The 14,739-nt window shown below is 44.5% G+C and overlaps 2 protein-coding genes across 2 annotated transcripts in view; one reads left to right on the top strand and one right to left on the bottom strand.

Moving 5' to 3' along the window:
- fbn2b (fibrillin 2b) overlaps positions 1-11,652 on the bottom strand; it is a 55,794-nt gene extending 44,142 nt beyond the window's left edge. Inside the window, exons 1-4 of the mRNA XM_079267336.1 lie at positions 11,557-11,652; positions 9,174-9,481; positions 3,093-3,175; positions 2,808-2,909 (exon numbers count right to left, since the gene is read on the bottom strand). Of these exons, the coding sequence (XP_079123462.1) occupies positions 2,808-2,909; positions 3,093-3,175; positions 9,174-9,337 (349 nt within the window). The 5' untranslated portion in view covers positions 9,338-9,481; positions 11,557-11,652. The remainder of the gene's footprint in view (positions 1-2,807; positions 2,910-3,092; positions 3,176-9,173; positions 9,482-11,556) is intronic.
- Positions 11,653-14,447: 2,795 nt separating this feature from the next.
- Positions 14,448-14,739, top strand: part of cers4a (ceramide synthase 4a) — a 30,480-nt gene continuing 30,188 nt past the window's right edge. The window contains exon 1 of the mRNA XM_079267687.1: positions 14,448-14,547. Coding sequence (XP_079123813.1) covers positions 14,501-14,547 — 47 coding nt within the window. The 5' untranslated portion in view covers positions 14,448-14,500. The remainder of the gene's footprint in view (positions 14,548-14,739) is intronic.

Genomic DNA, 14,739 nt, shown 5'->3' with positions numbered 1-14,739 from the left:
ACAGCCCTCCAACTTAGTTAGCACTGTACCTCACACACATCATCAATTGTCTGGGTATATTAGACCCATTTATTTGCTTACAGACCTCAGGATGAAGCATTACTTTGTGGAAGTAGTGGCATGGCTTCTAATTAAAAAGGCCTCTCTCTCTGCATTCCCAGGACTCACTCTGCTCCTAGTCAATAGCCAATGGAAGCCTGTCAGTACAGAGACAGCTGTGTCTCAGCATTAGGGCAAGAACATCTGTGGTAATGATTTCCTAATTATGGTTATGGGAGGACAAGGTTATTAAGATGAACCTGTGTGATCTTCAGCACAGCTGATCTGCCATAAACTGTCACTGTATTTATTACAAGGGTAACGTGTAACTCCAGGTTATCAGTGCAGTTCGAAAGCCACTTTGGCTGTGCTTTTTTACTTTTCTATTTCAGGAAATTAAAGAAGAAGTTTGAAAGGTCTGCCAGGCTATCCACAGAAACACAAGCTAATATTGTTCATCGGCAAAAAGCAAAGATTCCAGGAAGAGTCAAAAAAAAGAATTCGTGGAAAACCATGTGTGTGGACAAAACAATAGTCGCAGACACTTGGATTAAATGTAGAAGAGCACAAATGTGTTGCTGATTTATTTGAACCTCTGCATTCCACAGGCAAGATGTGAGACATAAAGATGCTATCTATAACTCAGCGAACCAGGGTGCTAGAATCAGGCTGTATAATTAAGGCAGAGGAAATTGGCATTTCCAAACGGATCTCGATGGAACTGCAATTTGCTTCCAACTGCACTGAATTATCCTGTTAAATGGTGGACTCTGTCCAAAAGCTGAATTTCGGAATCTGCACGTTTAGGCAGAAAAGAGCTACGATGACGAGGGTTTGCCTTCTCCTGGACTGAAGCATCCGACACAGATAACGTTGTGAAAACACTTTTTAACTCAATAATTCGTTAATGCCTAAAAAAAAAGAGTATCTCTGTGAGAATTCAAATCAAAACAAAGCTTGATAACTTAACACAAGCCAATTGCAGGCACCTCCCAAATATAACATTGATTTAGACACACTGGAGTTGTGAGTAGTTATACTTGCAGAACAGTGATGAAATGACTTTTCATAATTACTAGAATTATAGAATTATAGTAGGACGATCGGTTCGGTCCAGCTCTGCTAAGCTCTCACTCGAATGTATTACTTCACTTTCTAGCACCACTCCTGTCCCGAAGGAACATGACTTCATAGCTCTTGCCAAAGCCCTGACTCTGCAGGAGATCTGCGCGTATCCTGCCATTCAGGTCAGAGGCTGATTTTCCTCCACCCCACCCTCAATGCCCTTCCTCGAAGGGTCGTCATTACTTGTGGCCGGACTCAATCCTGTTTTACACATCTGGGTCACAACCATCTGATGCTCACTGTTAGTTTGCGTGTGCCAGTTCATTTTTTTATAAGTATAAAAGTACGAGTGTCTGTGTATCTGTCAGTGTGTGCAGCTGCGTGACTGAAAATGTGCGTTAGCGGACTTCATGGAATGTGAGCATGTGTAAAGGGTCTGGCGGGGGCCAGGCGTGACTGACGAGCCGAATAAAGCAGAGAAGCCGAACACATTGCACGCCACTTGATACACACGTCGACACACACTTTGCATGCTCCCAAAGTGGTGCTTCACGACCATCTTTTCTGAATGTCCGCTACATATTAACTTCATATCTAAACCCTACACACACGACACTAATCTCGCTAAGACAAACGGGATTTCACACAGTCGGCATGTGCAGTAAAACAGGCACACACACACACACACATCCTGAGTGGTCTGTAACTAAAGCCCAGCAGACTGAGCTGGGGCAGCCAGACTCTCTACTCTAATCCTGACAAACCCTGTGACCTGCAGGCTGTAGAGCAGGCCCGGGACTCTATGCGCTGGCTACGCTACTATTCTGGCTCCCGTGAGAGAAGGTTTGAATCACTAGATTTGGAAAAGCTGAGCAACTGGATGAGTAGGAACTGAAACTGCTCAGTGTAGCATCCAATATCGTTTCATCAGTTGTTTGGGCCACTCAGCAGGATGACACAGTAAAGTCAGGCGTAAGGTCAATGAGAAGAACAAGACCATAGGACTACTATTTGTATACTTTCCATTACAACAAAGATATATTTGTTTATCCTAACAATCCTCGTGGAAAGTAAATAATCAGATAAAGTGACTCATAAACCAAATGCTCTCCAGCAAGATGCTTCAATCTGGGAACACAGTTGAAGAAGCCTCTCTAAACACTCTACACTTCCGCTGCTTCAGTTGTCTACACTCCTTAGTTTTGTATCATCTGTCTGAATTGTGCAAGGCTGATATTGGGTATCTGCTGAAGCTAAGGCTAATGTTCAATGGACAGACGTGAGAGTGGTCTTGATCTTCTAATCTGAGGCTCCAACAGAAAGTCAATAAGCGTATTTCCCAAGCTTCCCTAATATCATCAAGTGTCTTGTTTTTTCCAACAAACACACAAGCAGCACTGTTTGCTTGCTTGCACGATGAATCGAGTCTCTAAATGTAGCTGCAGTCAATCAACTAATTGTATAATCGACGAATTGTTTTCGCTCTTAAAGAGTTGGTGGTTGGTTCCCCAGAAATCAAAATGTCCTCAAGCAAGACACTGAACCCAAAATTGTATCTGATGAGTGTGTGGGGGAAGAGATGTAAGTGGCTTTTGCTTCGACTGTCAGATGAATGTCATGTCATCTCTTACCCGCCGATGATGGGGTTTGTTTGATGAAGTTTCAGTTACTGTATGTGTGTGATGAGTGGCGCTGTTACTGACCTCCTCCTCCTGCTCCACAGCTGGGAGAGAGCTGGCCACTCGAGCAGGTGCACATGTTTGGTCTGGAACAGAAGCCATCGCCACACGAATTCCTGCAAATTGCTGGAGAGAGGAAGAGGAAGAGGAAGAGGAGGAAGAGACGAGGACAGGAGAGGAGAGTGAATTCAATTGATTCATTCATATGACATGTCTTCTGCTGTACTCAGTGACACAAACAGAACTATCCCACGTCTTCTGTATCTGTCGTCTTCTCAACTGAGAGGATTTAAGGATCGGCGAACTTACGAACAATACACTGGTTCCCTCCTGGCAGAGTCTTCCAGCCCGGACAGCAGTATGAATGGAAGCGAGAGCCACACACATTGGGCCTGACGGAGACAAAAAAAGAAAAAACAAACAAACTCACTACTCACCCAGACCTCCCAAACTTCAGTAAAACCCCTCAACAAATACACACATGCGTTATTTTCTGACCTGCATGGCCTCGGCTTTTAGAGTAAACAAAACTAACTTTGATAAAAAGCCTCCTCGAGTGATGGATGGAGGTATTTTCAGGGAGGGTAGGAGGGGAAGGAAATGTAAGGGGCAATATTTTGTTTTCGTTCAAGGCTGAATTTAAACTTGGAGGGACCGGATGTATAAAGTCCTCCTTTCTCCCAATTTCCAGGCCTGGATGTCCCGTTCTTTGGCAAATACCCAGCGCTGCTTCCCATCGCTGCCCGCGCCTCTCACTCAGCTGGGATTCTGACTGGTGGAGAGCCTGCAGGGAACTTTGACCCTGTCTGACAGACGCAAGAGTCATCACAGCTTATAGAGCACTTGATCTGCCTGACAGGTTAGCCACAAATATTTTCTCTGAGGAGAGGGCTTAACCACATCTAGAGATGACTGGCTTCTGCTCACACACGCACAAACACACTTAAACATGCAGCGGGACTGAGGTCCGCCAGCTGCCTGACAAACTAATGTGAAGAACACTTCCGGGAATAATTACACACACTTTTAACTCGGTTTATGTAGAAACGGAGTCAAATTCCCAACATGCATCAGTCCCAAAACCAAAATCCAATAAGAAAACGCGAGTCAGTGTGTGCACTCAAGTGAAATACCCAGAGGCGCTGCATAAAGCTATTTAACAAGCTGAAGGGATGATTCCAGCTATGTGGTGGTACTAATGATATCCTTAGTGACCTTTCAAAGCGTATAATGACGGGTATATCTGCGGCCATCTATGTTGGTGGTCAGTTGTTTGCATTTGCCAATGGCATGACCAAGGACTGAGGGACCACAACTTGGTAAATTGGGATAAAGCCTGATCTAGAAGCTCATGGTCAAGTCATTTGCCACAGGGAGTGTGATGCAGTTCCCATGATGCAACTCAATGGCCTCCTTCATTGGACATTCCCTGCCTGTTAAATGTCCTCATCTTTCTAACAACATGTCCCCATTTTATAACACAGCTTGTCCGTCAAGCATTTGAAGTCTCAAGCCTCACTCAAGATAACCCTGCTGATGACATCATCGGGGTTTTTTTTTTCCAGACTTTGCAAATTTGAGCGATACGTCTCATCATAACGAGTAAACTGAACTTTGTGCATATCAAGAAATATGCAGCTTTCTCTTGGGTATGCAGTCCAAAGCAGTAGATTAGAGGACTGGAGCTAAAGTGTTAGCCCTGATGAACTTCTCAAGTTCCTCCTGCGTGGAACAGATGACCTCCCTCTCCTCCTCACCAGACAGTATCCGTAGTAACCCTGGGGCTGTCACCATGGAGATGACAGCTGGAGTTTGAATTTCTGATGGTTGGAGAGCAAAGAACACCTCCAACCACATTACCAGACGTGGTAAAGATGGGCAAGCAGACGAGAGATATTCACGTCGGAAGAAATAGTGGTCAGACAAAGACGCAAGATAAAAATAAAACAGGAAGCGGAGAAAAGGATTCACAGAAACTGAAACGGTTAGATATAGAGGGGGAGAAAGTGGGAGCAAGTGTGAAGAGAGTGAGCAGAATGGTGGTTATGGTGGAGGCCCAGGACGGTGGGAAAGGAACGGGATCAGCGGGAGGGAAAGCAAAACAAGTTAATGTTGAGAAGAGGAGGAAGCAGGAGGAGGAGTGGGGAGCGGAAAACAGAGATATGGAAACGAAGGCGAGAGCAGCATGAGCAAGAAGAGGCCAGACCCTTGCCGGGGGTTGAATTTCTGGGGCAAACACACAAACCAAACTCTGAAAAAGAAAACTTCAGAAATGCATGGAGCGAGACATTAGCATTCCAACACTTAATGAGCAGAGAAGCCAACGTCTTGCCTGATCTATTCCTCCACAAAGCGCTGAAGATTTTCCACTGTTACAGACCACAGGGATGTCAATATATGAAGGATTATAGGGGTTTGACCCCGAGGTGCTCTAGTTTGTTATTCTTCCTCCCTAACTTTCTTTCTCTCTCTGTCTCTGTCTTTTCTCCAGTCCAATGCCTCTCCTATCACAGAGAGGAGGCTTTTAGAGGATGAACTGAAGTAAAACAGAATGAAAGACCATAAAACAGGAGTTTAATCCCCGGGGGTTTTCCTCAACATTGAAATGTCCTGCTGTTCTCAGGGCTCAATCTAAAGGAGATTAACTCTTCTGTGCCCAAGTCGCTGCCTTTGAAGTTGCCTCCCGGCCTGTGGATCGCTCATTAACTGCCATTAGTAGTAATAAAAGGAAAATGGCTGCCACCTCATCCAGGGGGAAATATGAACAATGAAAGCTAAAGCCAGACTTGGTCGGCCAAATAACTATGTACGGTATCACAATGTGCATTTATTCTAACTTCAAGATATGAGATAGATTAGATAGTTGAAACGACGAGTCGAGTAATCCATCTATGGAAAATGAATCGTAAAAAAACTATTTTGATGATTAATGGTTTCAGTCATATTTTAAATAATTATTGCAATTAATCTCTGATTTAAGCTTTTAAACTGCGAGACGTTGCTGCTTTTCTTTGTCATATATAACATAGTAAACTAAATATCTTTGGGTTTTGGTCTATTCGTGAGATAAAACCAGCAATATTAATAAATCATGTTGGCCTCTGGGAGATTCTAATAGTGGCTATCTTCTGTCATTTGACAGAAAAAACAATTGATCCACCAACGTGAAAATTAAATAAAAGTTCATCTTAATTCCAATTAATTTTCTTGTTCTTCTCCTAAAGTTTTGAGTGTATATGTTGTTTCTTTGAGGGTTTTTTTCCAAAGAGTTATAAAATTAGAAACATGGTATGCAGCTGTAGCCTGGGGGTCCTCTTGCCAAGCAGGAATCCAGCGGGTCAAAGGTGAAAGCAGTTCACAGCACTGACCTACAAGGAAGGGCAGCACCGGGCAGGCATGGAAAATGACTTCTGATGGTCTCTTTCCATAAAGACCGAGAGCAGAAGTTACTTGCTAGGGCTCCAAGTCAGGTGTCTGTGTCTGTGTGGGTCACTGGTCAAAGGACATCTGCCTGGTATCTGACCCGCTTCAGGAAAACTCTTACGTATTGCTGCCTCTAGCAACACCTGGCACTGCTGCTCGTACATCAGATTTAGGAGTGGGGCTGTTTCTTCTTCTATCCTCAAATGTCCTGTGACATCCGTTCTCTTTTAAATTGGGCATACGCCAAGGCAGACTGCATGGAGAGGACCCCATCCAGGCCATCGGCGTGCTATTGACATTAACCTGGAATGGACTGGAGCGGCTAAAAGTAATTCTCCTGCTTTGGGACTGACTGTCTGCCAAGTTAGCCAGCATCCAAGTCTCTCCTCAGCAGGTCTGGGTAAAGCTGGGCCAAACTGGGCCAAGTTAATAAGATATGTGGCTGCAAAAAAAAAAAAAAAGAACTTTGTAGTGTGCGGTGGGAGCCAATAAATCAGAGTCAGTCGGCATCAGACCCAGCACTACCAGAGACAGACCAGGGGATATGGAGTTCTAGCCAGTAAATAAACACTGCGCCCGAGCACAAGGCCAACGTAATGACCATCATTAACCTAACCTCCCTCTTTCTCCCACACAGAGAATCTGTGAAACCCATACCGAGTTACTGACAGCCCACTGTGACTGCTGCAGCTCTCGCATGAAAGCAGTAATACACAAGCCTGAGTTATAGTTCGCCGGGGTGAATGAGTTAAAGTCAAATTCAACAACTCCTGTGCAGGAAACATTTGTCTGTCGCAACACAAAGCATCGTGTGATGTCTTCGCCCCATTACGGCTTCTGTCCAGAGGTTAGATGAAACACGCACATGTGTAGATGACTAATTCTACCCGATTACAGATAAACTCGGATCATTTTCAGCCAACGACGCTGAAACAGAAACTGACAATATATTCAACACATTACATCTGTTTGCTTTGGCCGGCCTGCCGCAGCGCATGGGAGGCGCTTAAAGGTTTCTGAATGGTTCGGGTGACATTTACCAGGCGACGCCTAGAAAAACAATAAAAATAATCACAAAGACGTCAACATTTTGTCAAATAACTGTGGAACGTATACTGGCCCTGATCCCAGCATGCAAACTGGTCTTTTTTAGCCTTAACAGATTTTTAAGTTCCATAGATGTCGTGTAATCTCATCACCTATTTACTTCAATGAACAAAACGACCACTACATGAGCATTTCATTCCTAACGCAGCAGTGTTTCCAGAACTTAACAATGGAATGGAAAAAGTCTGCAGGCTTCTGTTACATGTTCTCGTGAAATCACACACAACTCGATGGGAATAATTTGCTGTTGTGCAAGGTCTCCTGGTTCCCTCGCTCTCTCTCCTGGCCGCTCAATGTCTGTAAGACAAACTGTGAATGTGAATTATTGTTGAGTCGGATCATATATTTCATGTTTTGGGTTCAATGCCAATGACCTCATTTGTGGCTGAAGGAACACTGGGTCTGACAGAATAACTGCACTGGTGACTGTAAACAGTACAATGGACTACAAATGTCAAAGGACCACCATGGTGTAAAACGTCTCCTTTAGAATAAATGCAGAGGGGTAATTTTCTTTTTTTTTCTTATTTAACATGGACAAACTCCTTCCATATTAACCAAAATGAGTGACAAGGCAGGCAAATCTATTTCTATTAAGCAGTTGGGGCTGTCACAGAATATGTTTTTAGAGAAAACACCAGTTCTAGGACTCAACGTGAGCTTTAACCTGCACTATTAATAAGCCACAACTGCATAGAATTCACTAGTTATTTCTTTCTATCTCGTTCACAATCGCTGCCAATTTCTTCCTCATCTCATCCCTCATTTCCTCACGCGTTCTCTTTCTTTCATACTTTTTTCTGCTCTCTGTTACTCTCTCTGGCTGCTTTGTCACCTACAGCAGTGAAACAAATGCCCCTTTTCATACCCCCCTCGGGTGATACGAAAACCTCATTTCCTGTGGCTTGGCACCGGGGGAACCATAAACTGGGACAGATGGGAGTCTGATTGGAATAACTGATGCATACACTGAACACGGGCCCCAACAAAACATCCTTTGTTTTTTGAGAAAGTGGCAACATTGACAGTGAAGTCTTTTCTGCACGGACATACGTCCCACACCCGGATTCATGGAGTTCAGGTGACAAAGTGAAAGCGCTGGTCTGCAGGAGAGAGAAGCGGCAGAGGGAGGCAGAGGAGGGTGGGGGTGAGAGGTGATCCCTGTAGCTCATTTCACTGGATACAATCAAATGAACAACACCTTAAAAAACACGTACATGTATGTTCACATGTACCCCCCCCCCCCCCCCCCCCCCACACACACACACACACACACACATGATTTTCCGGGCCCCACCCTAAAACACCGGGGCCAGCAATCTCCTGGCTGCAGTCCTGAACTACTTTCTCCAGCTTAACGAATACACTCGGTGGAATTTGGGTCATGCATTTCACTCATCAGCCCCTCATGGGATGTATAGAAAGCGGCTTTTTCCTCCCTTTCCCATGAAAATGTCAATTTGCTGTAAATGCGCTGGGTGATTTCAGTAGGGCAAGCAGCCTGTTAAGGTCCAACATGTGCTGTTTTTGGGAAAACAATGTGGTAGTATTCAGCAGCATAATTTGGTATAAGGCGAGCTTGGCCTCAGCCCAGAAAGCACAGCAGTTGAAAGAGAGCTGCCAGGAAAGTGAGAGGGGAAAGCCATTTATGTTTTAAACCTTCTCCAGATACAGCTACGAATGCTCAAACTTGAGCATGCAAAATCAAACTTCAAGCACTCTTCTTTTCACCACTCTTCGTATAAATGCTTGTACAGTAACATATGAATGAAATCAATACCAAACTGGATTAAGCTGCTCATTTGGGATTTGCCAAAGTCGGTGACACACACGAACACACACACAGATTGTCATTCCTACCCTCTCAATGTCTCCTGGCCACGGCGTCGAACCCGCTGCACCTCTCTTTGGTTCACACTGCCGGTGAAGCGGCTGGCTTGGAGCGGTGCATTCCCGATTTCACCACAAGCCACATGGAATGCCGCCCATCCCAGCAGCACCTGGGCCAGCTTCCCTGATCCCATTTGACGATCTGGCTTATCCCTCCAAACGTAGTATCTCCGGGTCACCTCTCTCTCTTACTGACTCACTGTATGGACCCAGGCTGAGCAGAGGGATCTATACCTGGATCCAGATCAAAAGTCCTGGTGTGCACTCCAGAGCAGGGGCTACACAGGGGAGGGAAGAAGATGAAAGCTAAGAAACACTTTGAAACACAGAGGTACTTATCAGACTTACACCGAGGGTTTGATTAGGAAATCAAAGAGATACTTAAAGTCTGACTTCCAGCAATCTGTTTTCACTGTACTGCACTTCAAAGCAGTCTCATAAGTGGTGTATCACTCCACAGACACCAAATACTGTATGTAGTGACTACACACTGCAGAGAGAGAATCATCAACTGATTAGAGAGACATGTCCAGTGCCAAAGATAGAATAGCAAATGATTTTACTGTCATTAAAAGGGACGTTAATAAGGATTCTAATCATATAAACTCAAAGTAGCTGTTAATGTTTGAAAACCCTTTAGGCCTCTGAAAAACGCTTAACGTAGAAGAAAGAGGGGAACATCTCAGTCATGTCACATATGCAAACTGTGTCAAGTGGTCATTAAGAGACATTGCCTCAATTTAAAGGGTCAGAAGCCAAAAAGGTTGGGAATTAGAGCTACAACTGCATCCTTGTGCCTAGGGGGAGCCAGAGAGAGAGTTAAGTGGTGAGGTAAAGATCAATCAACTCAAAATGTTCTCTCTCAATAACACATACCATGATCGGAGAAAACAATGACTCACCCATCCAAAGGCAGAGAATTAAATTACTACCATTGTTGTTCCTTATGGAGTCTGGCTTTTCTAAATCAGATTATTTTGGATTTGCCAACCCCATGCACAGCTTATAAACTGAAAACCATCCAGAGTCCAACTGAACTGGACAGCCATGAGGTTTATTTGCTCTTCTCCACCTCATTAGACCACAGGTTTAAGAGCGAACTGGAGTAACCCTGCTGATATATAAACTCAGCAGACCCAGCCATGGGTCCAACCACATTATACATCTGGGCAGGACAAAGAAAAGAAATACGGCCCCGCGTCCCACTGACTGATTCATTTTTAAGGAAGATGAGAGATAGATGAGCAGTGAACTCACTCGAGCATGCAGAGGAAGACAAAATATGATGACAAGACAGGGACAGGAAGACATGGAGATTAAGACATACTGTCAACATAATTATATGTAATTATTGCATTCACAATTTTCTTTCTTGAAGAAAAGACAAATGCAAGTATTTAAATGTCTGGCACAACTTTTTGTGGTGGCCTATTACAACTGCAATGGTTGAATGCACTCCATAGATGGGCATATGAAGCTTCTGATGGCACGAGTTAGAAGAAAACAGTCGATTTTTCCACTCGAACAAGACCAAAAAAAAGTGAGCTGCCTGCAGTAAGAGAAGTGAATGGAGGCGGGATCAATGGCGAACAAAAGAAATGCCTGATCAATGAGCGAGTATAGGAGCGCTGCTGAGCACTTCTCCTACCGCGCTGCTGTCAAAGCAACGCAGGTAAAGCATCCGGTCTGCATCACCAATGAACCCATTTGCAATCGAGTCCTTTAGATATGACTGACATGCGATTGATTGCAATCACACAGTGATATGAGAAGTAAAACCACAGAATATCATTTCATTGGTAAAGAGATGCAAAAACAACTTTGTGGTCTGTGGTGTAGGCCTCATTTCTATTGAGAAACACACTTCATCAAGTATATAGACCCACAAAAAGCTCCATTTGCCGCACTTGAAAAGTAGTTATTAAAACAACCATTTGACGCAGTCGCAAGATGACAGAGAGACACATTCGGTTTTTCACTGTTTGCAGCAGTTAAACGAGCTCTGCGTGTCACCGCGACTTTATGAATGGAGAAAAGCGCAACGTCAGCGCCTTCTTGCAGCAATCAAACTGTAGATCGTGACTACCCTGTCGGGGTTTTTTTTTTTCTCCTCATGCAGTTTCTCAAAACGTCGTGAGGGGAAAGTGCAACTTCACCCGCTTAGAAACAAACGCCAAAACTTATTTTAACCTCCCTGCAGCTTAATCATGTGATTTGAGCTCCATCTATCTAACAGGCATGCATTAGGAGGTTATCCCCCGCGCAACAACGGGCTTCCTAGACAATAGTCACAATCAAAGCCATTGATAACTCCATTGAGCTGCAGTCAACGGATCCCCAATGCACACAATACCTTGAGACAATTGGAGCGCCTTGGCGTCGAGGAGCCCAGAGTCGGAATCTGAGACAGGATATGTGCCCCAGAATGGAATATTGAACTATAGCCTTGTGAGAGAAAGAGAAAAGTTAGGGAAAAGCCCTGTTTGGGAGAGGGGAGGGGACACAAGAGAGAGAGAGAGAGAGAGAGAGAGAGAGAGAGAGAGAGGGGGGGGGGGGGGGTAGTAGCGGACTGCAGGACAAACCCACATTCCTCAAGACTCATAGAGTTGTAATAACAGGGGCCAAGCAGCTAAACCTTCACACTGTGGACAGGCTTTACTATCATCACTCTGCGAAAACACTCTCCTTCAGGCTGCACCTCGGTGACGAGATAAGAGTCTCACCAGAGTGGCTGATCTTTGATCATTGCTCAGCAGAATTTGCATTAACTTGAGCCAACAATGACAAATCAATGGGATAACTGACATTTGGGGGTCAGGGTTGGCTCCTAAGTGAAAGTATAGAAACAATTAAATACTTAAGATATCAACAACGCACCTCTGTTATACAGATCACAGTCCATTTATAAATCAAGTCAACCGCAAAGCCTATTATAGAGTATGTTACTCTGTCACAGCGTGTCACATTTATGCTGGTTATTCAAATAGTCCCGCTATTTACTGCCTCAGCCCACTGGTGCTTGTGATTGACGCATCCTTGTGCTTTGTTGCCACAAGTGCTGATAGGAAGTTAACGTTGAGAGAGCGGCCATCTGGGTGGTATGTTGTTGAGGACAGCTGAGCACACCTCAAATGTTTCTCCCCACTGCACTGATGTCACCGCTCTCAACAAAAACAGCTCAGTGTAGCTCTAGAAAGGAGACTCGTTGGGCTTGAGTAAGGATGCCATGCTCTCCATGCAAATGCATTGTTAAAGTTACAAAAGTATGTATGGGAGTAATGGTTAGAAGTTGCTCTACTTTGATGAGAGATTGTCAAGAGGAACTTCTGACAAACAGATTACCAAGACCTTATTTGACTTGGCAACATCTGTCCTGTTGCAGTGTGAAACATCGGTCCAGTTCCTTTTGCTCACTGCACAAATCAGAAACCTCTCCATGTATCCAATGTGAAAAACCTTTATTAAACCCCGTTGTGCTTTCAAGAAGTTGTTTTAATTCTTGTTGGTCATCACTGCTATTACAATGAAGACTCAGAAAGTTGACACAGGCGGAATATGGTCTTCGAAAGGCCGTGTTTTAAAGCGTTTCACATGTCAAAAACACATGTTTTGTAAGGGTCATTAATAGTTATTTACACAACAGGTTATATGTAGACCTGAGGGCTACCTGTAAATATTCTTATTTATTTTCTCCAGCACCCTCTGATGAGCCTTAAAGGTCATCGTGTTTTGTTGTAATGTCTTCGGCAACTTTTCAGGACAAGGATTGAGATAGTTGGGTAATTACAACCATGTGCATTGTCTCTGCAGGACTTGGCATGATGATCCCAAAGTGAATGTGGGGGACTAGAATTTCCGGAGAAGAGATGATGTAAAACCGCTTTTAATCATCAGTGGATGCATTTAAATTTGACTTGGAAACCTGAACATGTCCACATTGTGTTTATTGATGAATAAATATTCCGCTTTGTTTCCACCACATGATTTAAACAGCAGTCAAACTAACGAGGGGAAATTCCAATTCAATCAGACTTTAGCATTGCTGCATTCTTGTCTGTGTGCGTGGACGCAGACATGCCCGCTTCTATACACAAACACACGTCAAAACATATCCGACTGCTAATTCGTATGCCCTCTCACGTCTTCTTGTTGAACACGACCATTCATTCTAATGAGGAACATGCAGCGTGCTGTAGGACCAGCCTTCAACATGCAGCAGAGTCCTGCAGGATGATTTGTGGTGGGCTGCAGAATCTCACTGTCTCTTACGGACACCACGAAAGACTGGGATAGATGGAAACAAAGGATTAAACCCTTAAGGAGTTCCGAGCTCATTTATGTGTGTGTGTGTGTGTGTGTCCCCCGTGTCTTTCCTCCCTCTCTCTCCCAGCAGTCCCACCCTCGCCCCTCTAAATACAACCACATTTCACCAAGCAGTGATCTGGCTACAGTGAAAACACACCACTGTCTGTGCGTATTGTACTTTTCAGAGCCCGGGGAAATACTTTTACCGGCCCTCCCTTCCCCTCTTTCTCCTCACTCACTTGTCTCCCATCTCTTTCTTTCCAGCGCACACATTTGTACACACATATGTAAACTCTTACACACACAGACAGGACCTAAGGTAAGTACAGTGCATGTGGTTTGAGGAGCAGGATAAACGACCCAGGAGCAGAAAATGATCCTATGTGAGACTTGTATCGAGCGCTGTGGTGACGGCATGGGCTCACGTTGATAAAAGCAAGTAATTCGTCTTTCACGGACCGGACTGCAGCATTATTACATGTGCCCGGCCCAGTCGGAGCAGGAATGCGGGGGCTCGGTCGGGGTGGGGGTCCCTCTTGTAGCTCACATGGTATAAAAGATGACAAGCCAGTACAGAAAAACAGATGAGGATTGCATTGTCCTCGCATGAACACACACGATTTTTCATTTATACACACACACACACACACACACACACACACACACACAAAACCCACCTACCCTTTAAATCCCACCCCTAACTCAGATTCTATATGTAAGCTTTGATTATCAGTATAATCCATTGATCGGAGGATAATGTCGTGATGCAACTGAGTCTCCTTGTCTTTGATGATGTGTACTTTTTTTTGTGCACTGCTCTGTACTGCAGTTGAATTCTTGAAGCGGTGCCGGATCTCTCCCAGCGCTGACAGAAAGAACCAGGAGAGACCACCAGAGCCTGATGGGGGCTTTCAGACTGTCTTTATCCCATCCAGAAGAGCCTTCACTGAGCCAAATCACTTCCATGACAGCCTCTCAGCAGGGAGAGATTCATGGGCAGAATTAGTCATACTGTGCTGCTGTCCTCCAGGGTAAACCGGTGCGTATGGGGGGGTTACGCTAAAAGCTTTAATTTGTTTCCATAACTTGTTTTTTCTATATGTATAGCTCTGGTTGCCCCAAAGGGGGGAACAAGCATGAATTACATACACACTGCCATATTCTCCCTCGTGATATTAAATATAACACAACGTACGATCGTTATTCATTCTGTATACAGGTTCCCACAGGC

Source organism: Melanostigma gelatinosum (genome assembly GCF_949748355.1).
Source record: "Melanostigma gelatinosum genome assembly, chromosome: 4".
Lineage (NCBI taxonomy): Eukaryota > Metazoa > Chordata > Actinopteri > Perciformes > Zoarcidae > Melanostigma > Melanostigma gelatinosum.
Note: the sequence above shows the minus strand (reverse complement) of the source record. Positions and strands in the feature narration are given on the sequence as shown.